We start from the raw sequence: 23,575 nt of genomic DNA, 5'->3' as shown, positions 1-23,575 counted from the left end.
CAGCGAGCAGCACGTCTTACCCAGGCCGCCGCTGCCGCCGTGGAAAGCAGGGCCAGGACGCCGCCGACTGTGCATGCGTTGGCCACTCCCCTCCTGTGACAGTGGGAGGGGCTCCACGTCTCCGCTCTGGGGAACAGTCTGGTGTTTGCAGTGACGTTAACCACGCGTGCACCTGTGGCCCTGCAGCCAGTCCCAGCCACCACCTTTCCTCAGACAGACCCATGGGAGCTCCCAGAGGAGCCGTTTCCGGTAGCATTGGCCAACTGTAGAACCTGTGGAAAGAAATGAAGTGCCCACCAAATGGAGAACGGATAAGTAAATCGCAGCATGCTCACACAGCAGGCCGCTCTGCAGCACAGAGTCCCACAGAAGTCATGGGGAGCTGGGTGGTGGTGGTGGTGGTGGTGCGGTGTGTTCTCACCCATGGAAAGTTAAACCCACTCAGAATTATACAGAGAAGCATTGTCTAGAGGCACGTGTCAGTGAGTGGTTTTGTCCTCATGGTCTGCCTTTCCCAAGAGAGGGTGGTGGGGTCACAGAGCCACGCACCTGGCACGGTCCCTGGACAAGTCTCCCCACCGCCTGGGCCCAGCTTTTGCTTCCCTGCTGCAGACATGGAGTGTTGTCTTGTGTATCTCAGGGCTGGGTGAGGGTCAAATGAAGCAACATCCATAAAATAAGAAAAAAGCGCTTGTAAACTGTTAAAGGCTTATTGTTGATTAGCATTAATACTTTTAAAATGTGATTTACATCAGCAATATTTGAAGGTATGTAATCCTCCTAGGAAACGTGCTTGCATTTCAATAAGATTGTTTTAGCGATGTTTCTTCTTTTCGGAATGGATGGTGAGCTGAGGTCTCAGTTGGTAGCTTTGCTGGTTTAAGGAGAGACCCCTCCACCACCCGAAGCATCTCCTTCGCCCCCCGGCCCCCGACACGCGGCCCCCAAAATGCATCTTCTGCATAGAAGCGTGGGATGGAGAAGAGCCTCTGGGCTCGGGCCTGGCTCCTGAGAGGCCCCTTCATCCGACCTTTGAGCCCACGAGGGGACCCAGCTCCGCGGCCGGTGCCTGCTCCCTGTCTTCTTCCTGCCCCCTACTCAAGCAAGAGCAGGAGCGTTTCTCGGGTGCCTGGGGGCTCCTTTCCTGGGCAGCTTAGGGGGTCTGGGTGGGGAGCATGTCTGGGTTCAGCCTTGTTGCCTTTTCAAGGTCTGTAGTATCTTAAAACCATTTCTAGAAATTGTATTCTCTGAAACCAGCCTGGCACCCTCCTTTAGCTGTGACTCTGCAGCCATCCCTCTGGGTGGGCTGGGGTGAGAGTGACGGTCAGCAGGCGACTGCCGTTTCTGTGTGGTTCCGATGGCTCCGTTGTGCTTCTGCGTGTGGTTCCGATGGCTCTCTCATGCTTCCGTGTGTGGTTCCGATGGCTCCATCCTGCTTCCACATGTGGTTCTGATGGGCTCCTTTGTGCTTCCGCGTGTGGTTCTGATGGGCTCCTTTGTGCTTCCACATGTGGTTCCGATGGGCTCCTTCGTGCTTCTGCGTGTGGTTCTGATGGGCTTCTTTGTGCTTCCACATGTGGTTCCGATGGGCTTCTTTGTGCCTTCACTCTGTGTGTGCCTCTTCCATGAGACGTCCATGGCCCGCTAACTCATCCTAGGCACTTTTTGCACAGCACAGAATTCAGGAACCTTCCATCAGTTCTAACCTGACCAAGGGATACTAAACTCTTACACGAGAATAGAAGTCTTTCAACTGTTTTAAGTAGAAGAGCTCTCTTTTGCTGTTCCTTTCCCCCTAAAATTCACGTCCAAACCCGAGTAGAGGAGGTGGAGGTGGAGCTGTTTGCTGAGTGAGGGTGCGTGTGGAAGGCCTGAGGAGTCCAGTGCTCGCGGAATGGCGTTTGGAATCCCGGCACGATTTAGCAGAACAGGAGGGCTGGGTGCCCCGTGGGGCCTTCTGTTACCCCGAGGTCTGCCTCAGCCATGGCCCCCTCTGGGCTGCTCCTGCTGCTGCTGCAGCTGTTGCCTCTAGCTCTCCTGGGAACACACCGTCCCCCGTGTGCCATCTCTGGTTGTTGGGTCCTCAGCCCTTGTGTGCTTCTTGGTTCCAGGGAAGTTTGCTGAGCTCCTCAGATGGCGCTTGAGCGAGGCCGCCTCTGCCTTGTCCTGTGTCAGGGCCCTCCCCCTGCCCATTGGAGTGGCTGGCCTTTGCGTGCTGGTGGCAGGTCCGCTTCTACCTGTGCTTTACCCTTGCTGTGCACCCCTTCCCCTCTGGCCGCCTTCCTGTGGCCCAGCTCTGAGGAACCCTCAGCAGGTATACCCTCTCTAGGTCTGTGGGCACCCACCCCAGGGATGGTGTTTGCCTTGGTTTGGTCCCACTGAGGTTGATGGCAGGAGTAGGAGCAAAAATGAAGTGAGGAGCAAGCTGGGGTGTAAAATGGGGCTGCCCTGAAGGGAAGGAGGGGGTGCCTGAGAGCAGCAGCTCTCACATACTTTGGCCCTGACCCCTTCACTCTCTGAGGAATTCCCTAGAATCCTGGGTGCCAAGGCTGGCCAGGGGCATGGCGGCACCTTGGCATGGGAGGGGTCTGGAGGAGGAGCAGGTGTGGAGGCCGAGTGTGACTTTCTTTGGGTATGCTGCTTCCAGCAGAATTACCCGGGACCTTCAATGCACTGGCCCCCAGCCCCCCACCTCGACCTTCTGGAAAGGGGTGTCTGGGGGGCGCCTATGGTTCTGTGTTTTCAGTAAGCTCAGCCAGACTCAGAAGCCATGGGCCTGAGGTGTGTTTGGCTGCGACGGGAGGGCTTGGTGCTGAGTGAGAGGTGAGGGCCCATGGGAGGGTAACCAGGGTCACTGCTCCACCTCCTCACCGTGGGAGCAGGCGGTTTGTGGAGGGGTGCAGGCCTTCTGTCTGTTGGGTTTCTCTTCTCTGCTGCACTTGGGGCTGTGCACAGAGAGTGGGATGCTTTGCGGTGACCCTGCAGGGAGTAGCGACCCCGGCCCCTGCGCTCCTGGCCCCTGGCCAGCCTTGGCCTGGGCCCTCACTCCTCCCCCAGAGGCGCAGACCCGGGCGTGAGTGCCACGTGAGCGGATCTCTTCCATCTGTTTTGTTTATGGTCCTGACTCCAGTGCCAGAAACGGTGCGTGGCTCCGAGTAGCTGCTCAGTTGGCACGTGCTGCACGATGCCCGCCTGCCTGGCCTCCTGTCCGTCTGACCTTGGCCTCCGAGTGTCCGCTGTTTGGCCGTCAGCCTCAGCTGAGGTGGTGCTCTGTTGAAGACACTGTCCCTGATCGCCTGTCTGGAGATCGCCCCCAGCTCCGCTTGGGGTCACACTTCTGGTTTATATGTTTCACGGTGTTTGTTATCAGATATTCATTTTCCTGCTCATGGTGGGTCTCCTGCCCCCTGTGTGCCAGCCCCACTTGAGCAGGGCCTGTGGGCCTGTGCCTGGCTTGTGTCCTTGGTGCCCTGATTGCTGCCCAGCTCCCGTGGAGACTGAGGAGATGTCGTTGGAATTAGTGATTAATCTTTTATCAATACGGTTATTTGACAGTAAAATGCACAACTTTTTTGCCATTTACTCCTTTTATCCCCAGTCCAGTGTTGAACGAATTAGATACATTACACTAAAAAGTACTGATCCCAACCTGCTGCCCTCCTGCCGTGACGGCTGGTACAGAGGGATTCTTGGAAGAACCGTTTTCACACGTTGCAGTCGGGCCTCTTCAGCCGGAAAGCCAATCGACTGCCGAGAGACTTTGCTGTAGTTACTACGTTCTCTGGCCTCTGGTTGTCTGCTGCTTCCAGCAGTTTCACAAATCAGGGAAAAAAGGTGCTTTTTCCAGTTAGCCATTGAGAAATGATAGCTCATTACATTTCAACAGGTGCAGAGTGTAATGAAACATGCAGGTCTTTTTAAACCAGATTATTTACTTACCCTTCTCACAATTGGCACAACGAGTTTTCCATGGCCTTAAATGAAAGGGCACTTTCTGGGAGGCAGATATAGGTGGTGTGCAAATTCATTCATCCTCGACGCTTCCCCCGACCTGAGAATGTTTTATAAACTGGTTCCCGGCCCTTGGCTCTGAGGGGGAGGCCTTGTTGCCTTGATCCTAGGGTCCCCACGTGCCGGGGATGGGAGGCTGCTGCCCTGGGAGCAGGGCTTGGTTCTGTTGACGGAGGACCACAGGCAGATGGAGCAGGCTCTTGGCCCTGGTGTGTGCTGTTCCTTGATGAGCCCCCTCTGCTGGGCAGACCTGTTGACCCTGCCAGCACTGCCTGTCCCTGCTGAACCTGGCTGGGTCCCCCACTCAGCAGCCTGGCGGTGCTGGCGGTGCTCGTCCCTGGAGTGCAGGAGCCTCACGTGGGTGTTTTCCACCCCAGCACAGTGAGCTGGTGCCTGGCAAATGTTGGTTGTTGGAGTGGGGGTCTGAAGCCTCTGCCATGCTCGCCCAGGGCCCTGGATCTCCCCTCCTTGGCCTGCAGGCTCTCTCGCAGCGGGGCCTGTGAACCTTGGTACCTGGAGCAGCACCTGGTGCTGGCACTGGACGTGCTCTACAAGCGCTGGTAGGACGAATGGATGATCTGGTAATGCATCTGCTCCTCGTGGCTGTTCTGGAAGTTTCCTGACATGAGTGGTGATAAAGGCAGTTTCCTTACAGCCCACAGATGTGGCACCATCCTGTATTCTAGTGTGTCTTTGACTTGAAGTCGTTGTTGCTTCGTTTGCTCTCATAATTAATCACCCCCCCCCCCATTTTTGGTGGAACCAGAGAGGCATTTAGGAGAGCTCAAGAAATGCCCATTTGTCATACAATCCATTCGTTAGACGTCAGAGCAGAAGAGTTTCTGTAACATACATGTCCAATTTAAAGAAAAAATTAAAAAATGACTTCAAAATTCCCCCATTGGGCTTAAGAAATAGAACAATATTGGGGTCTCTAAAGTCCCTTCTTTACCCCTCCCCCAAATATTTCTCCCTACCCCAATAAGTAACCATAAGCTTGAACTTGGTTAATTATTCCCTTGCTTTTCTATCTAGTTTTATCACTTGTGTTTGTATATGTGTGTGTATGTATAGTTTTACCTATTTTGATCTTTATTTTTAGTGGACTTAAGCCAGATGTTTTCATTTGGCATTGCTCTTGTATGTTTACAATGTAATAATGTAGAACACTCTTAAAACAAGTGAGATCTTCATGTCGGGTGTGTGAAATGATTTGATGTTCACTCATTCAAATATGTTAATATACATCTCATATCATGTGCTCAGGTTGGCAAAGCATGGAAGCCTCCTGAGATTCAGAAGTGAGATATTGATGTTGCCTAGCAATTCCACTCCTAGGTTTATACCCAAAAGAATTGAAAGCAGGGACTCAAAACGGATATGTCTGTACACCAGAGTTCATTGTAGCATTATTTGGGGTAGCCAGAAGGTGGAAGCAACCCAGTGTACACAGTGGAATTTTATTCAATTGTAAAAAGGAATTAATTTTTAATGCCTGCTACAGCATGGGGGAACCTTGAAGATATGTCGAGTGGAAAGAGCCAAACGTAAAAACACAAATACTGTATGATTCCACTGTATGACATAACTGTGATATACAAATTCATAGAGTTCAGAAAGTAGATTACAGGTTTTCAGGTGTGGTGAGTAATGGGGAGCTAATGCTTAATGGAGACAGAGTTTCTGTTTTGGGCGATGGGAAGTTTTGGTAATGGGTGGTGGTGATGGTAGTACCACACTGTGAATGTACTTAATGCCCCGGAATTGTATGATTGAAAGTGGTTAAAATGGGGAATTTTATGTCATATATATGTTATCACAATAAAAATTTTTAAAAATTGAGGTACTGAAAAGAAGCAATGATATATTTGCGTACCAGTGCATAACTGAAAAATCAATGGATGGTTAGAAGGAGTCTTCCATGTGTAAGAGAAGCTGGACTGGAGTCCTGGCAAACTGGGGCCTTGATGACCATGGACGTCTCCGTGAGCTGCCTGGGTCTACTCAGCGGTTCACTCTCAAGGCACCTTGACTGAGCACAGATTACAGGATGTAAATTAACAGATTTGAACGAGGTGAATGCAGAGTAATTCACTCCCACACATGGAGTTACTGGTTGCTTTAATAGAGTTCTACATTATTAATTATGCTGTAAACATACAACCGGCAGTTGTCTCGGTACCCACAGTGTTTCTCTCCCATGTGAGTATATTTTATATGATCTATGGTTGCCTTTTAATCTGCAGTCCAGATTTGTTATAGACTTTTATTTTGATTTCATTCATCAGGTATTACAATTCGCATGGGGGAAATGCTCTTTGAATCATGTTGCAGAAACTTGAGTGGCAAATCATTTCTTTCGGAGGCCTACATTGCTCTCGGATTTTGAGGGACATAAATCTTACAGATCTTCTCAACACAACTGTATATTATGTTGCTTCTATCACGGAAATTATATCCACAGTGCTTTTTATGCTGTGAAGTCATGTTGCTGTTATATGGTAGAATTATGATGTTTTCAATCTCCTGAAATTAGATCTTTTTTATTAAGTAATCTTGAGCACAGCTACACTTCCAATTTCAATATATTTCACTTTTTTTTGCATGCAAAATTCTGAGCTCCCTCTTGTGCACTGAAGTGCTGTTGGTCCCATCCCACTGCGGAGGTGGGTGGGGGGTGTTGGTTACGGTTTACAATATGAAGCCAGAAGGAGCTTCCAGGGGGGTCTCTCTTGAGATCCCTGAGACACTTCTGTGGAAAATGCCATTATGGTTTTTGAATTAGTGTGTGGATGTGTGGATGGTGACCCTTAGGTTTCTGAAGTTAGGCTGCACACTGGGCGCATGGGTAGCTTTTTAATTTCATCATCCCTGTGGTGGCGGGCAGTGGTAACTATTGTTATTATTGCTGAGTACAAATTATTGGCAGAAAGAGACTTTGGAAAGAGGTTAAAGTGTGAACTGCTTTTAATGCATTTCGGCTTTCTAAAAAAGACAAGAAAATCAAGAATGTCCACAGAACCTTAGTAGCTAATAGTCTCCAGTGAGATTCTGGCTTGTTGTGTATTTTTATTAAACATGTCCACATGGTTAGGGAATCCTCCTTTTTTGTCCTTTGGCAGATGACACCTCTTAGCAGGTTCATTGAACACGAGCTGATGCTTTGGGACAGATCTTTCCCTGCCCCCAGCCCTTTCTGTGACATTTCCTATGGCTTCTCTGGCTGTTAGGATGACCCCTGGAGTTTGGAAATACAAAGCCATGGGGGATTTGACCCCCTGAGGAATAGCCAGTGGATAGCTGTGGGCATGTGGGTGACAGCAGGCCCCAGAGATGACCTCTGTCCTTGATGCTGCACCATCAGTGTGTGGGGTGAAGGCAGACAGATGCGCAGGAACCAGGCAGTGAGCATGTGAAGTTAGAACAGAATTGCAGGTGAATGTTGCATGGCTCACATGCCAGCAGTGTTTGTGGCAGGATCTGGGAGGGTGTCCCAGGGGAGGTGAAATTTTTGTGACACTGGGATTTGGAGAGTAACCCCAAATTTCAGGGTCCACCCTGCCTCTCGGGTCCATCTCCTGACCTGGTCCTTCTGGAGACTTTTGTCCATCAGCTCTTTTAGGAAGAACGTCCTGTTTTAGCGCTGGTGTCTGAGCGTCCATCTCCTGGAGGGGACTTCACAACCCAGGGTGCTGTGTGTGGGTGCCATACGCCTTCTCTCCTCTCAGGGGGCGTGGGCCAAGAGGCTGTCTGCAGAGCTGTCCCTGATGTTTGGCATTCGCCCTTCCTTTATGGAAGTTTCAGTATGAAGCACTGAGCTCCTTTGCTCTGCTGAAGATCGATATAAAATCGCCCCTTCATTTGTGTCTCACATTAGATAACAGTGTCACCTGCTGGGCCGGAATACTCTGACCTTGCAGGGCTGGGGCTGGAGGACGCCAGGTCAGAGAGTTTAGCTTGGGACCCGCAGTCGCTTCCTGGAGTTCACAACAGGATGTCGATTGGATTTGGAAAGAATTGGGAGGCTCAAGAAAGTCTTTTTGTTATTGTGTTTCCCACCACAAGGGAAAGGGATCCAGAAGCCATGTCTGGGCTGCAAGGCCTGGGAAGGTGTGGGCTGGGGTCCTCCATCCTGGGATGGATTGATGCAGAGGTGGGCGGGCACGGCCCCTGCCCCAGGAGCTCGCTGTGGGAGCAGGTGGATGGCACTGTGGAGCCCGTGTCTGTGGCCTGTACGAGGGAGGGCTGGGGACCCAGAAGCTGCTTGCCCTCCTGGGGTGGCCACCCTTACCGGTGGGGCGGGGCTGGGTCCGAGAGAGGCCAGGGGGTCACAGAGGGTGGCATGTTAGGGGGGTGCGGGGGTCCCGTGGGAGTTCTGAGGAACTGGGCTGTGTCACGAGTTGGGCGCAGAGCAGTGGCCTAAACCCTGACTGGGTTCTGCTCCTGTCGTCCTGGCCTGGGCAAAGCAGCCCCCAGGCCCCACCATTGCTTTAGGTTGTTCCTCACTAGAGGAATTAAATGCTGGTTTCCTTTAAAACATTTTGTCCAACTTCTTCTTTGGTTGGAACTGCCTGAGGTGGGGACAGAGGCCCTGGTAAGTAGCTGGGATGGGTGTGGTGGAAACTCGGAGCCATACCCAGAAAGCCAGGGTTGCTCAGGTTGTTGGGAGGCTGGGCCAGGTGCCCTGTGCCCCATGTGGTGTAAATGAAAGGGAAGCGGTGCGCTTGATTTGTGCTCCCTTGAAGCATCACCTGGGTGTGTTTGGAAAACGCCTGCTTGGAAAAGTGATGTGAAAAAGCTTGTTTACGGTGTGTTTTACCAGTTCGGGAGCAAAAGCTTAGGAATGGCTAAATGCACCCTTTGAAGGCTACCTTTGTGTGGTTGTTTGACGTGTGGCTTGGTGGCCGCAGTGCTTGCCCCCCGTGTGGAGAGCAGGCCCTCTTCTCCTGCAGCCGGCTTTGCGCTCTGATCTCGGGGAGCTCATTATGGTGGAAATTGCAGGGGTGCTGCCCCAAGTGCAGTGCTGAGGGGCGCGTGCTTTCCTGGTGCTGTGGGCTCCGTGGCTCTGCAGGGTGGGGATAGGAGCGTCCTACCTCAGGCCTCTGAAGCCCTCGTCCTGAAAGGAGCTGCAGGTCTGGAGGACGGACACCCCAGAGGGAACAGCAGGGGCCCCTGCCCCGCAGGGTGGTCTGAGAGGATTTGGGGAGGGTGTTTCCTCAGTGATTCTAGATGATTCTGACCAGAGTTTCTGCTAGTCCCCGTGATTTCTAAACAAACAAGCTAAGAAAAAGCCCTAATGTGTATGAAGTGATGGAGATAAAACATAAGGCAGCAAATCATACTCACTGATAGAAAAACAAACAAAAGAGAGGAAGAAAGGAGGCCTGGGACCCAAGAGCGGCTCGCCTGGCTTCTGCCTGAGGCCGTCGTCTGCCCGCCCCGGGCTCCTTGGCACAGAGGCGCCTCCTGCTCTGGGCTGCCGCGTCTCTGCTCAGAGACTCTGCTGGTGGCTGCCGAGTGGCTGCTGGGGTCAGGTCTGGGCTGGGGGTCCTGGGCAGCCCCACTCTGGGGGCGCAGGGCCCAGTGTCCTGGCTTTCCAGTCGCGCAGCCCCAGGGAAGGACTTGGTGGAAGGGCAGGGGCCAGGGTCGGAGGGCGCCTGAGGCCACAGGGGGCAGGGGTGGGGACACTCCAGGGCTTCCTTTGGGACCGGGTGGGGGGTCCTTCAGGATGGGGTGACTTTGAGACGGGGGTCCTTCGGAACATGGGGTCCTTTGGGACAAGGTGTTGGGACTCTTGCTGCTTGGCTGTGTCCTTCAGGCTGCCCCCGTGTCCAGCCAGGAGTTGACGGCACTGGGTTGCACACTCTCAGTGCCACCAGGTGCTCTTCACGTGGAAATCTTTTTTGCTTTATTACAATTAGTGGAAATGTTTCTCCTTGGGGGAGTCTGGATGAGGCTGATCTGCTTGTAAACTTTTTTTTAAAAATTTTATGTTTTTTATTGAGGTGAAATTCACATAACATGGAGTCAAGTATTTTAAAGCAAACAGTTCAGTGGCATTTAGTACAGGCACCCTCGTTTTATTGTGCTTTGCAGACGCTGCATTTTTTGCAGGTTGGATGTGTGTGCGGCCCTGCGTTGAGTGAGTCTGTGGGCGTCATTTTTCCAGGAGGGAGGCGTGGAGCCCGGAGCCAGGGTTGGTGCAGACCTCCTCCTGCGGGCTGTCTGGAAACCTGTGGCCCCGGGCAGCAAGCCATGTGGTTACCTGAGAGGCCGGGAGCTGGTGGCCCCAGAGGACATGGACGTGCCTCTTTGGTTCCGCCACAGCTGGGCCTGTCTCTTTGTGCAGGTCACTGAGGGGAGAACCGTTTTCATGCTTGTGAGGAGGCTTGATTGTGGGGTATTTTCACCAGCTCTCTGAAAGCCTGGGGCCAGTTAGAAGGTGGGGATTGAGGGGGTGGGGGGCTCCACTGCGTCAGTTGCCAGCCTCCCTGAGAGTGGGATTGCCAGGGAGATGTTCCTGGGCTCCGACTTTCCCTTTAGTGCACACACAAACACACACACACGTACATGCACACCGAACCCTGCTGCATGGCTGGCTCCCTGCTGGACCTTGCACAGGGGCAAATCAATTGGATGCAGATCCTGCTCCCCAGGAGCTCAGAGACGTCTCTGTTTCTTTCTTACCATAGAATTACGATTTCTTGGTCTTCTCTCCTCCTTTGGTTTATATATGAACGCAACTCTTTTGTCCTGAGTAACTGTGGTGGTGGTCTCCGTGCCTTCCCAGGAGCTGGACCACCAGGACTGAGTCCTGGCTCTGCCACTCTCAGGCTCTGTGACTCTGCGTATGTTGCTTGACTTCTCCGTGCCCCAGTTTTCTCATCTGTGTTGCTTGTCTACTGCTACTTAACAACATTACTGCAACTGTAGCAGCTGAAAACACACGGTTATGCTCCCACACCCTGTGGGTCAGGAGGCTGATGACGCTAAGCTGGGTCTGCTGCTTTCTGGGCCTCACAAAGCGGCTGTCCAGGTGCTGGCCAGGGCCGCGGTCCCCCCAGAGGGTGGGAGGGTCTGCTCCAGCCACACGGGGCTGTGGCCGCCCTCAGCTGCCTGCAGGCTGCAGCCCGAGGGCCTCTGTTTCTTGCTGGCTGTCAGCTGGAGCCTGACCCCCCACCCTCAAGGCGTGTGAGCAACAGGAGGTGGGGTCAGGGGTCTCCTGTACCCCCAGGGGTTTTTGTGAGGGTGGAGTTGCTGGCAGAGGGTGCTCAGGCTCATTGAGCAGTTAGCAGGTGCTTGTGGGTGCTTCTTGCTTGGACATGCCTCTGTCTTCTTCCCCAGTGGTGTGCTCAGTGGGTGGGGCCTGTGTTCAGGGTGCTCTGTGACTGCTCCCCAGCCGCCCTGATGGACGAGCTGCTGTGTCTTTGGTCCTCTGTGCAGGCTGCTCTGTCTGGGTGGATGCCATCCCATCCCCGTCCTCTCACTCGCTTGGCTGCCCATCCTGGGCCCATCATGGGCCCAGCTGTCTCTGATAATCCTGAGTTCTCTGCTCCCCACGTCACTGCACCGCCCCTTGAAAGTACTTTGGGCACTGCCCTCTTCACACCACTTGGTGCTTGGTTGTGGGTGTCCCTGCCCTGACCGGCCTGCAGCATCTATCTGTGCAGCCTGATGCGCCATGAGGGGCTGGGAGAGCACTGTGTGCAGTGGGAGGGGCTGAGATCACTGGACCCCACCTTGGAAGCCGTGGGTGGAAGCAAGTTCAGTCACCTTGTTTAGCTCCGGTTTCCTTTTCTGGGTGCTGGGTTGAAACCCCCCAGCAGGCCCCAGGACTTGGGAGTGCCAGCGAGCTGATGGGCGGGAAAGTGTGTCAGCTGTGGTCTCCACTGTTTAGGCCCCAAGGGAGTGAGGGGCTCTCGTAAGTGAGTTTCCCACCCAACTCATGTCTGTACTAAAACCTTTCACTCCTGGGTGATCTGTCAGTTGCTGGCGTTAACTGCACACTTCCGGGCCTTCTCCATGAAGAGGTACTTGGTAGAATTTACCTACTTCTTCACTACTCCGCATGGTAAGCGTTCAGGGAGTCTGCACACCCGTTCGGTGGCCCTTTTCCTCCCCGGCGCCACTCCTGCCTTTCTCAGTGCAGGCCCGCCCCACACCCGCTTCTCACCTCCCCTGGACCCGCAGGCCCGGAGAGGCGTCCTGGGAGCAGTGCTCGGGCTGTCGCGCCTTACTGATGCCGCTGTGTGCCTCGGCTTACCTGCCCTGCCGCTCCACCTGGCCTTTCAGATGTGCCCAGTTGGCTGTGCAGTCCTGTGGCTGGGAAGTGACACTGTCAGAGGGTCCTTCCCGCCAGGACCCTGCTTTCTCACGGTCTCCACTGGGCTGAGCATGGTGTCACTCCACCAGCTGGCTTGTTTACTCGCTGCCTCCGGCTTTCCTAACGGTGCTGTATCTAACGCTTGATCACTGGAACCAGTTGCTTAGTTTTGTACCTAAGAAATCCTTAAATGGTACTGTGTTGTTGAGTGAGTTCTGGTCTTCTGATCCCATTTAAATAGCCAGCTCTCTCTAGACTGCTGTGGACTTAAAATGGAAAATGTGTTAATATGTGCACAGGAATGTATTGCTCATTCAACAGGTATTTTTTGGGTGGTTTCTGTGTGACTGGTGCTATGCCTTGATGCAGGGCCTGAATTAGTGGTGGCCACATTGTTATGCATTTGGGGTTACCCTAGTTATTGTGTGCAGGGCTGGGTTAGGGGGCTGGATTCTAGGGCTGGTTCCACTGACTGCTTGTGTACCCTGGGTTAAGGGACTTCGCCACTCACCTTCCTCATTTGTAAACGCGAGCATTGCTGGTGATTTGGGGGCTGTCAACTGTTGAGTCCAAGAATCCGTAGGAATACATGTGATGTAGGAAGGGGTTGTCTTCCTAGACCAGTACAGTTGGCTTTGCAAGATTTGGCTTGTTTGGAAATAAGGAATTCATTCATTGGTTTGTGTGGTCATTCACTGAACCTTCACTGAGAGCCTGGTCTGCACGCTGGCACCAGACAGCTGAGGTCTCAGCCATTAGGGAGCCCATTCGGGCGGGAGCAGGCGCTAAGGGAGGTGGTGAGGGAGGCCGCCAGGGAGGCAGGAGCAGGCGGTGCGGGAGGCAGGAGCAGGCGGTGCGGGAGGCGGTGCAGGAGGCTGTCAGTGCAACCACAGCTGTCTGTCGTGGGGAGAAGCAGGGGATGGGAGATTCACAAAGCGGGCAGGGTCGGCCCCATGGAAAGGGGGTGGGAGGCAGGGGCGTCAGCAGCGTCTTCACTGAGGCCTGTGCTGGGGTATGTCTTGAAAGCCTGGTTAGTGGGAGCTCTTGGGCGTGAAGGAGGGACAGCCTTTCCCAGTGGGAACAGAATGAGGTGCTTTAGTTCAGGGCCACTAGAATGTGGGTGCAGGATGGGGAGGACCAACGCTGGCTTGGTGGCCTCTGGCTTGGTCTTGTGGGAGGTGTGGGCAGGTGACAGCCCGTAACCTGTGTGTGTGTGTGTGTGTGTGTGTGTGTGTGTGTGGTCCCAGGTGATAGGATAGTATTCACCTTGGTAAAATCCGTCATGAATAAAGATGGAGAAGAGTGGATGGGGATGAGGAGTTGTGAAGAGGTAGGACCAATTGAAGGTGAGTACTCTAAGGAAAGGGGAGGCCAGGATAGCTCCCACATTTATGACCTGGGTAATTGAATGGTGGGGATTTTTTTGCTATGGGAGGATGCTTAAGTATGTTGTCGTGGATGGGGATAACTTCCCAGGGATTAAAAAAAAGTGGTTACCCTATGTGGAGAATTCATAGCGTGCATCCATCCATCCATCCATCCATGTACCCACTCACCTTTCCATCTGTCCATCCATCTGTTCATCTCTCCATCCATCCATCCATCCTCCCACCCATTCATCCATCCACCCATGCATCATCCATCCGTCCATCCATCCATCCATCCATCCATCTTTCCATCCATCTATCCATCTTTCCTTCCATCCATCCACCTTTCTATCCATCCATCCATCCACCCACCCATCCATCCTCCCATCCACCCATCCCTCCATCCATCCATCCAGTCACCCTCCATCTTTCTGTCCATTCATCCATCCTTCTGTTTGTTCAACCAGTCAGCCAGCCCCCATCCATTTATCTGTCCATCCATCCATCCATTCACCCACCCATCCACCAGTCTGTCCATCCTTCTATCTGTCCATCCATCCATCCATCCATCCATCCGTCCGTCCATCCATCCATGGCTGAGGAAGTAATCGCTGGCAGCCCAGGTGCTGCTGCTCTGCCCAGTAGAGTGCTGGGAGCTGTGCGCGGTGGCTACCGAGGGGCCTGGGGGAGCCAGCTGTGTGGGAGGAGTGAGCCCCAGTGGGTGGAACACTGCATGTTACTTGTGAAGCACTACAAAATTAAGATTATTGGAAGTTTACAAAGAAATTAAGCAGTTGATATTTGTCTATATATTTTAATATTAGATACAGTGAAAAATATTGATAAACATATTTTAAGTAGAAGAATGACTCTGATGTGAATTTTCCCATCTGTTTACTTTCTGCTTCACCACCTGTCCAATTTCCTTGCAGATTTTTGAAAGGATACTGTTTATCTGGGCGATACGTCACCCGGCCAGTGGCTATGTCCAGGGAATAAACGACCTCGTCACTCCTTTCTTTGTGGTCTTCGTTTGTGAATACACAGGTAAGGTCATAGCATGCTTTTTTCTTGTGAAGTTAAATATGAACTTGAGTGGATTTGCTGTGTTACTGTGTAGAATTACACTAAAATTGAAAATTGCCATTAAGTTTAGAGTTTTGTGTTATTAATGACAACCAATAATAGAGAATAATAGTTTTCTCTGTGATGCCTTAAAACAGCTTTAAAAACTGCTTTAAATCCTTGTGCTCAACTACTGAAGACATTAAAATGCAGGTATATTATTAATACCTTCTTTTGAATAATATTTGAAAAGACGTAATATATTCAGGAGCTGTGGTTTAGTTCTAATAGCTGTCAGAGAACTGGCTTTAATGGTCTGGATTTAAATGGATAAGGTTAAGGTGACAGAATATTCTTTGAATGTTTTGCTTACAAGCTAAAAATGGAATCTTTTTTAATTGCTTTTCTTTGGCATTTCATCACTTTCCTATGTTGGATATACTGATAACATTTTGCTTTATGAGAATATTTATTACATGCAAAATATTTGGTTTAACAGAGCTTTAGGTTAGGTTATGCTGTTCTCTTTGAGTACTATATATTTTTTTCTCATTTATGTTGTAGCAGTCAACTGTAATATAACTTCACCTGTTTTGAACATATTTTAAGTTTTTAAAAATTCTGATAATGTGAGGGATTTGTTTCTCATTTGTCTATGTATAAAAAATAAATAAAATAGAGTGACCTTGCTCTTTAGCTTTAGCATTTGTATTTAAAATTGATTTTAATTTGTCTTTACATGAACCTCCCTGACTTGGGGTTTGCTTATCTTTATTAGACTGTGTTTTCATTCATTTCTTTTTCCTGTCTGCTTCAGCTTTCCATCATTGTCATAATCTGGAGAGATTAAGTTTTATTGAGGACAGATGATCCTCAAAGGATGAGAACATATCCACTTAGTGAATTTTATTGCTCCACCTCTTATCCTTTGTTTCCGTTATTTCGTGGGAGGTCTTTGGTTGCTAAGCAGCTAAGGAGCACCGCTGCTCAGGAAGGGGAGGCCGCGCCTCAGCTCCTGCCTTCCTGCTCCTTCCTCCCTCATCTGACAGATAATGAAAATGTTCTTAATGACCCTGGAACAGTAGGCCCTCCGTCAGTGGCCTCCAGAGTTGTTAATTGAAAGAAGTTCAGCAGAGATGTGATTAGAGAATTGATATTCCATGTTAAATAGACCATTTAATTAATGTGGTAAATAAGTTTGTCTTAACTACTTTCCCACTAACGTATGTAGTGAGACCCAAGCACCTCTTACTGCGTTTGCTCAAGTTACCAGCCAGGTAGGCCGGGGACCTGGCCGTGGTGCTGATAGTGCGGGAGAAAGAGAACCTGGAGGAAGTGGAGTCAAGTTCTTTACATGGTTTCTTCAGAGAAGCTCCAGGAGATGCTCCTCACCTCTCTGCAGACACACCAACCCCTAACAGACACACAGACGCACGGATGGTGCACGTGTGCAGCGAGTGTGTGTGCCCCGTCGCTTTGGAACCTCTGTGTGAAATGGACCATTCGTTGCTGGCACTTGGCTCTTGTACTGAGTGACGCCTTTTGGTTTTGTCCCTGGCTTTCTCTTGTGATTGGTGGCTCTCTAGTCCTTTGAGCGCCAGTTCCCAGGCTGGGGAAGGTTAATATTCTAGCCACGGCCACTTCTTGTGATGCCGTGCCAGTCAGGTGTTTATTTTCCCCGTGGTGCTCGCATTTTGTGCTCGCCATGGTTGGCAGGCCTCCCTGGAACATGGCGGTGGTGCGGGCCCTGCACGGGAGCCCCAGCTGCATGTGGTTGCAGCTCAGTCCAGCAGACACTGCCCGAGCCCCTCCTGGTGCCTGTCCCCCGCTGGCTGGTAGGAGCATGGTGGACGGGAGAAGCAAGGTGCCTGTGCTCTCACAGCTTTTGGATTTAGCAGGGAAGATGGATTTTAAATGAGTAATTAAAAAGTTTAATTAAAGTAATTAAACAGGCATGTTATGTAGAGGAAGTATGGGGTGCTGTGAGAACATAACCTCATCTTGGGGCTGGGGAGTCTTCTTTGGTGAAGTAACATTTCAGGCACATCTTGAAGGATAAGCAGGAGCTCAGTCAAGGGCAGGCGTGTGGGCAGAGGGAGCCGCAGGGGAGCTGGTGAGGAGTGGAAAGCATAGCCTAGGGTCTAGGTGTGCAGCATGGTGATGGGGACAGTGGTGGCGATGGTGCTGAGGGCAGGGGGCCAGGCCTGGGTGGTCTTGGGGCTGGGCAACATAGAAGCAGCTCTGGACCAGGCCTCCAGGGAACGGGAAGGTGCTGAGTGATTTGAGGCTGAGGAACTACATTTGTGTTTTCAAGCATATGCGCTGGCTTCCGCCCGGAGACCAGACTGGAGGGTGTTGGCGAGGGGCCCATGAACCAGGACCGGGGACCCCCGTGCCGCTGGAGGTGCCATTTGAGCTCCTGCTTGGCTGAAGTCTTAGTTCTCTGAGTTTTTAAGCAAGTAAATCCCTGATGCTCTGCCTAGTGCAGATCTCTAAAGTACCTTGTTCTCCTTTGGGGTGCTTTCTGACAGTTGGATTTATGTTTTTGGTACCTGAGCCTCTTGGCAAGGCTCTAGGATCTGTGTTCTGTTTATAACGTGGAGGGCAGTCTGGGAGAGTAGTGGGCACTGCAGTCGGGCCTGAGGATCCGGCCTCTGCCCCACCTGCGCTCTGGCCCGTGCTTGCAGCAGGCTGGTGCTGTGTTTAGAGTTCCTCTTTCTTCATCGCTGAAATATGGAAACAGTCACAGGTAATTGAAGGTGCGCCACAGCTCCTGGGTGTGGGGAATCCTTTAGGGGCCCCCGGACAGCAGTGGGCAGCTCTACAGTACCTCATTGTGAGCTGGGCCTTTTCCCCGGTGTGTGTGTGCGATGTGCCCGGGCCCTCGGGGTCTCCTCGGCTCTCTGGGGACCTTTTGCAGGTGGGGGAGCAGCCTGGAAGGCAGTGCTCATGACCTCTGATGTTCTGGGGAGGAGGCAGCGGCCCCTGAGCTGCAGCTGGTGAAGGCCCTGCGCTCGGAAGGGTGGGCGCAGGGCAGCCTCCTCACTCTGTGTTCCTCTCACTTGAAAAAGAAGGACACAGGGAGTGGACAGTTGCTGACACATACGAGGTTGACATACGGGACCTGGTTTGGAGGCCCTTGGCTTGTCGCACTAGACTGAGTGCCCCTGACAAGGAAGGGGCGGACTGTTGCAGTGTCTGAGGGTCGTTTCGGGCGGGAGGATCATTGGAGGCGAGGGATCAGTGTGTGGGGAGGGGGAAAGCTGCTCAGAGAACTCCCTGGAACTGGGGCTGGGGGCCATGCAGCAGCAAGGAAGAGACGTTCAGAAGTGGATTTAGGGCCCTTGCCTGCGGTACCACTTGGGGTGGGCCCCCAGACCCCGCTGGCTGAGTCCGAGACGTGCCACTGACTCAGGCCTCGTGAAACTCTTCCCGCCCTGGGAACAGGCAGTTGGGTCCTGCCCTCAAAGGATGGTGTGTCCTCAAAAGCGAGTTTAATACACATGTGCTCACACACGCATGCCCATCGGCATGCTCACACCCACCCACTCGCACACTCGTACCCCCTTCCTCACAGCCTGTCCACGAGTCGGTGGCGCAGAGCCTTGGCTAACCTTGGTCTGTGTGTTGGGTGGGTTGGCCTCGGAGGTGCTCGTCATCCCCATAAAGGACGCTTGGGGAAGGAGGTCGGGGCACACCTGTGACCTTAGAGCAGCAGCCTGCAGAGTAGGTGAGACGGGGAGGCTGGGCAGAGCTCTGCGGTGCCCCTGAAGGCTGCGGGGTGTTGGGGTGGGAGGCTGCCCTTTGCACAGAGAGATTGATTGTGGGAAGGTACTGTGTGCTGGGGAGATCTGGGGCCTGGGAAGCTCTGACTCTCGGGGGTTGTAAGCTGTGGGGAGTGGACAGTACTCTGCTGGCGTGTGGATGGGCCCCGTCCCGGACCCAAGCCACACGTTAAGGCTTTTGTTGTAGATTGCATCCTTGACCCAGAGGCTGAGTGTGCAGGAGACTGCCATCATACACACCTGGTCTAGATGTCACCTCAGCCACAAGCAGGGTGGTGACAGACTTCTGAGTTTATCTTGTGTTAGGTAGAGGGAAAACAGCAAGGAAACTGCTATTGTGGACTTAATTCAGGCCCTGGAGGAAGGCTGGTGTAGGGTATGGGTAAGGTGGGGTCCAGGCCATCTGAGGGTTTATAATAGCAAAGAAGAACTGGGTGGGGTGAGGTGTGGGATGAGAGGGGGCAGGTTAGTGCAGGAAGCCAGACAAGAGGGACTGAGGGTCTGCAGGGGCCTAGGGACTTGCAGAGGCTGATGGGAGGGCTTGGTGGCTGAGGGGCGTGGAGGGCAGAGGAGGAGGAGGAGGAGGAGCCCAGCGTGCTGTCCAGGTGCCGGATGACAGGTGGTGGATGGCGGATTTCCCAAGGCAGCAGACCCAGCCCTCACGGCTGGCAGCTGTTCTGGCATGTTCCCTCTGAGTCCTTTTCTAGGCGTTCATTTACCTCATCCAGAGCACATTATGTACCAAATGTTGTTTCATGCTTTTTATCATCTAACCTATTACCTAAGCTTTTTCCTGTGTCTAAGAATCTTTGTAAGGATCATATCTACCCTGCATAATATTCTATTGAGATGATGTGGCATAATTCATGAAATCATTCCACTGTTGTTGGATTTTTTGGTCCATCTCCCCCACTGTGGGCTGGGTGTAATTTTTAAGTAAAGCCTGTATTTTTCAAACAAAGGCTGTTATATTCCTTTGAATGTTAAATTTGATTTAAAATTAAGAAGCTTTATTCCATCACCTTGAGTTACACAGTTTAAGCAGAGAATTATATTTCCATCTAACTACATATTTTTCAGCATAGTGAAAAACAAAGAAATAGTTTTTCCCCCCTTTGATGCCTCCATGCTATTAAAATTCAGAAGTATTCTTGACTGGGCAATTTGGACTGACACCTTAGGGTAATTGAATGTTGATTGTGCTCCATGGGAGGGAGCGACTATGACTGCATTTTGGAAAGTGAAGCATATTTTACAATTGATTCTTATTATGAGTATGTTTAAGTGCTAATTGATTTGATTTTATATGTCATTTTCTCTTAAAATAAATTATTCTTGAATAATTTGGAATTATTAAATATGGAAAGGGACTGGAATAAACATTGTATTTACTTAACATTAGGGATATTTATTTTTATATTCTTTGTACTGGTTTGTATATATTATGTCCCCCAGAAAAAGCTATGTTCTTTGATGCAATCTTGTGGGGCAGACATATTAGTGTTGATTAAGTTGGAACATTTGGATTAGGTTGTTTCCGTGGAGATGAGCCCCACTCAACTGTGGGTGATAACTCTGACTGGATAATTTCCATGGAGGTGTGGCCCTGCCCATTCAGTGTGGACCTTGATTAGTTCACTAGAGTACTACATAAGCTCAGACAGAAGGAGCAAGCTTGCTACAGCCAAGAGGGAAACTTTGAAGAATGCACAGGAGCTGAGAGAGGAGCTGCAGATGAGAGATAGTTTGAAGACGGCCATTGAAAGTAGACTGTTGCTCCGGAGTAGCTAAGAGAGGACAAATGCCCCAAGAGCAACTGAGAGTGACATTTTGGAGAGAAGCCGAAGCCTGGGGAGGAACGTCGTGGGAGAAAGCCATTTTGAAACCAGAACTCTGGAGCAGGTGCCAGCCATGTACCTTCCCAGCTAATAGAGGTTTCCTGGACGCCATTGGCCATCCTCCCGTGAAGGTACCCGATGGTTATGTGTTACCTTGGACACTTAATGACCTTAAGACTGTAACTGTGTAACCAAATAAACCCCCTTATAAAAGCCAATCCATTTCTGGTATTTTGCATTCCAGCAGCATTAGCAAACTAGAACATTCCTGTTTGTAAATTAGAATCTCAAAAATCTAGGTTGTTTTCAAATGTGTTAATTTTGCCCAGAGAAGACATTGGAGCATGCAGTACATGTAATTAGTGCATGATTGGTAAGGAAGTAATGTCCCTCAACCAGTCAGGATGTGCAAGAGAAATAATACAGAGAATTTACCATTAGCCGAAGTTTAGTGGTGCGGGCATTCTTTTGCCAGTTTTCATTATTAGAGGATAAATTGGCTTTGAATGACACTGAAGGAAAGAAGAGCTGTGGCTAGTTTCTCACTGATAAATGGCAGTTTTAGAAATGATTTAACTTTCTTTGTTTGCATTTAATTTTGACCTCATTGAACTTTTTCCTGCGTGTTCCATAAAAGGAGGCTGCTGCTAAATGTGTATTCTGCATTGGTTCCTTGTATGCCCCTCACAGTTGAGGAGAAAAGCAAAGTGTCTGAGTAGAAGTACAGTAAGTTTTCTTTGGCAGTTCTTGTCCTGTGTGGGGAGACAGAGAGCAGAGGGCCTGGGGGCAGTCAGTGGATTGAAACTTGAGGGTTGGCTGTTGTCCACCGAAGTGACGGGTGAGCGCAACATCCTTGCAGAGCCCTGGACGCACGTGCAATCATATTTTCTATTTAAAAATATTGTGACAATGGTCAAAGTAATGAACTTGTTAAAGAATTGGGAATTCAGTAACAATATAGCTTTACATCCCAGAAGTGATTGAAACATTTTGCTAATTTCCTTCTGGCTTTCTTTGTCTCTGTACTCTTTTTAATCTACTAGCAATTATATTATCCATGCCCATTTCAGAATTGCTTTTGTTTAATATTGTCCCAGCGTTCCCTAAGTCATTAAACATTTTTTAAAATGTCCTTTTAAAAAGTAGCATCACAGTACTTTAATGACTGAAAAAACACACACACACGAGGCAGAAGATCGACAAGGAAATAGAAGACAGAATGATGCTAAAAACCGCAAGATCTAGCAGACTTCCACAGAAGACTGCAGCCGGCAGCAGAGCACACTTTCTTCTCAGGTGCACGTGGAACTTCTCCAGGGGAGAGCATGGGCCATAAAACAAGCCTTAGTTCATTGAGAAGGATGGGATCATAGAAAGGGTGTTCACAGACCACAAGAAATTGGGAAATATGAGAGATTCATAAATATGTGAAAAGCTTACAACATGACCCAGGTAACCAGTGGGTCAAAGAAAATATCACAAGGGGAGTTGCAAGTTACTTTGAGATGGAGGGAAATGAAAGCACAACACACCCAAACTTCTGGGATATAGAAATGCCTATGTTAAAAAAGAAAATCTCAGATCATTAAACTTATCCTTCCAATTTCAGAATCTAGACAAAGAGGAGCAAACTAAAGCCAGATCATGTAGAGGAAGGAAATAATGAAAACTAGAGCTAAAATAAATGAAAGAGAGAATAGAACAACAGAAAATCAAGAAAACTGAAGTTGGTTCTTTGAAAAGAGCCACAAAATCAACAACCCTTTTGCCAGACTGATGTATATTTATATAACAACAATGAAATTACCAAATCATGAATAACTTCAGAGATAAACAGGATTAAGTGACTTTATGAACAATTCTAAAAATTATATAATGCAGATGAAATGGACAAATTCTTAGAAAGACACAAATCACTACAATTGACTCAAGAAGAAATAAAAATACTGGATAAGCTTATGACAATCAAGTGATTGGATTAATAATATAAGATAAATCCCACGCAGAAAAGCCTAACCAGATTGCTTCACTGGTAAATTCTACCAAACATTTAAAGAAGTAATATCGGTGTTTCACAAACTCTTCCAAAAATCAAAGGGGCGGGATCGCTCACTTTCCAACCCATGTGATTAGGCATTGTTACCCCGATACCAAAACCAAAGACAGCACAAGAAAAGGAAAGGAAAGGGATATCCCTTATGGATATAGACATAAAAATCCTTACCAAAATACTTGTAAACCAAATCTAGCAACATTTAAAGGGACTTACGTATCATGAAAAGTGAGGTTTATCTCTGGCACACGAGGTTGGTTCAACATCTGAAACTCAGTCAAGGTAATGCACTATATGAACAGATTAAAGGACAAAAACCACATGATCATCTCATTTGACTCAGAAAAAGCACTTGACAAAACCCAACATCCTTTTATGATTAAAGAAATCCTCAGCAAACTAGCAATAGAAGGGAACTTCCTCCCTAATGAAGGCAATCTATGAAAAAATCCGCAACTGGCATCATACTTAATTGTCAAAGCCTGAAAGCTTTCACCCAAAGTTCAGGGGCAAGACAAGGATCTTTGATCTCAACACTTCTGTTTGACAATGTACTGGAGGTTCTAGTTGGAATTTTTAAGCAAGAAATGAAGCAAAAGTCACCCAGATTGGAAAGGAAGAAGTAAAGCTAGCTCCGTTTGCAGATGTTGTCACCTCATATATAGAGAATCCTAAGGAATCCATAAAAAACTATGAGAGCTAATAAACAAGTTTAGTAGGGTTTTTGGATACAAGGCCAATATACAAAAATCAGTTATATCTGTATATATTGGCAGTGGACAATCCATAAAGGAAATTCTGAAAACAATTCCATTTATAATATCATTAAAAAGAATAAAAATGCTTAGGTAGAAAGGTTTAAATTTAACAAAGAAGTACAAGACATGTATTTTGAAAGCAACAAAACATCATTGAAAGAAATTAAAGACCTAAATAAAGGAAAGACATTTCATGTTCATGGATTGGAAAGTTAATATTAAGTTAGCAGTACTTCTCAATTTGACCTACAGACTAGAATGGGGGAAGTGTGGGGACTGCCTGCTAATGAGTCCAGGGTTTCTTTTGAGGTGGACAGAAGGTTCAAAAATAGATTGTGGTGGTGGATTCACAGTCCCTTGAATATACAAAAAACC

General features: G+C 49.7%; 1 protein-coding gene across 6 annotated transcripts in view; it reads left to right on the top strand.

Moving 5' to 3' along the window:
• TBC1D22A (TBC1 domain family member 22A) overlaps positions 1-23,575 on the top strand; it is a 397,174-nt gene that overhangs the window by 118,383 nt on the left and 255,216 nt on the right. For all 6 annotated transcript variants that reach the window (XM_037846180.1, XM_037846182.1, XM_037846181.1 and 3 more), the window contains one exon: positions 14,634-14,748. In XM_037846180.1, the coding sequence (XP_037702108.1) occupies positions 14,634-14,748 (115 nt within the window). The remainder of the gene's footprint in view (positions 1-14,633; positions 14,749-23,575) is intronic.

Source organism: Choloepus didactylus, chromosome 8, assembly GCF_015220235.1.
Source record: "Choloepus didactylus isolate mChoDid1 chromosome 8, mChoDid1.pri, whole genome shotgun sequence".
NCBI classification, from domain to species: Eukaryota; Metazoa; Chordata; class Mammalia; order Pilosa; family Megalonychidae; genus Choloepus; species Choloepus didactylus.
Note: the sequence above shows the minus strand (reverse complement) of the source record. Positions and strands in the feature narration are given on the sequence as shown.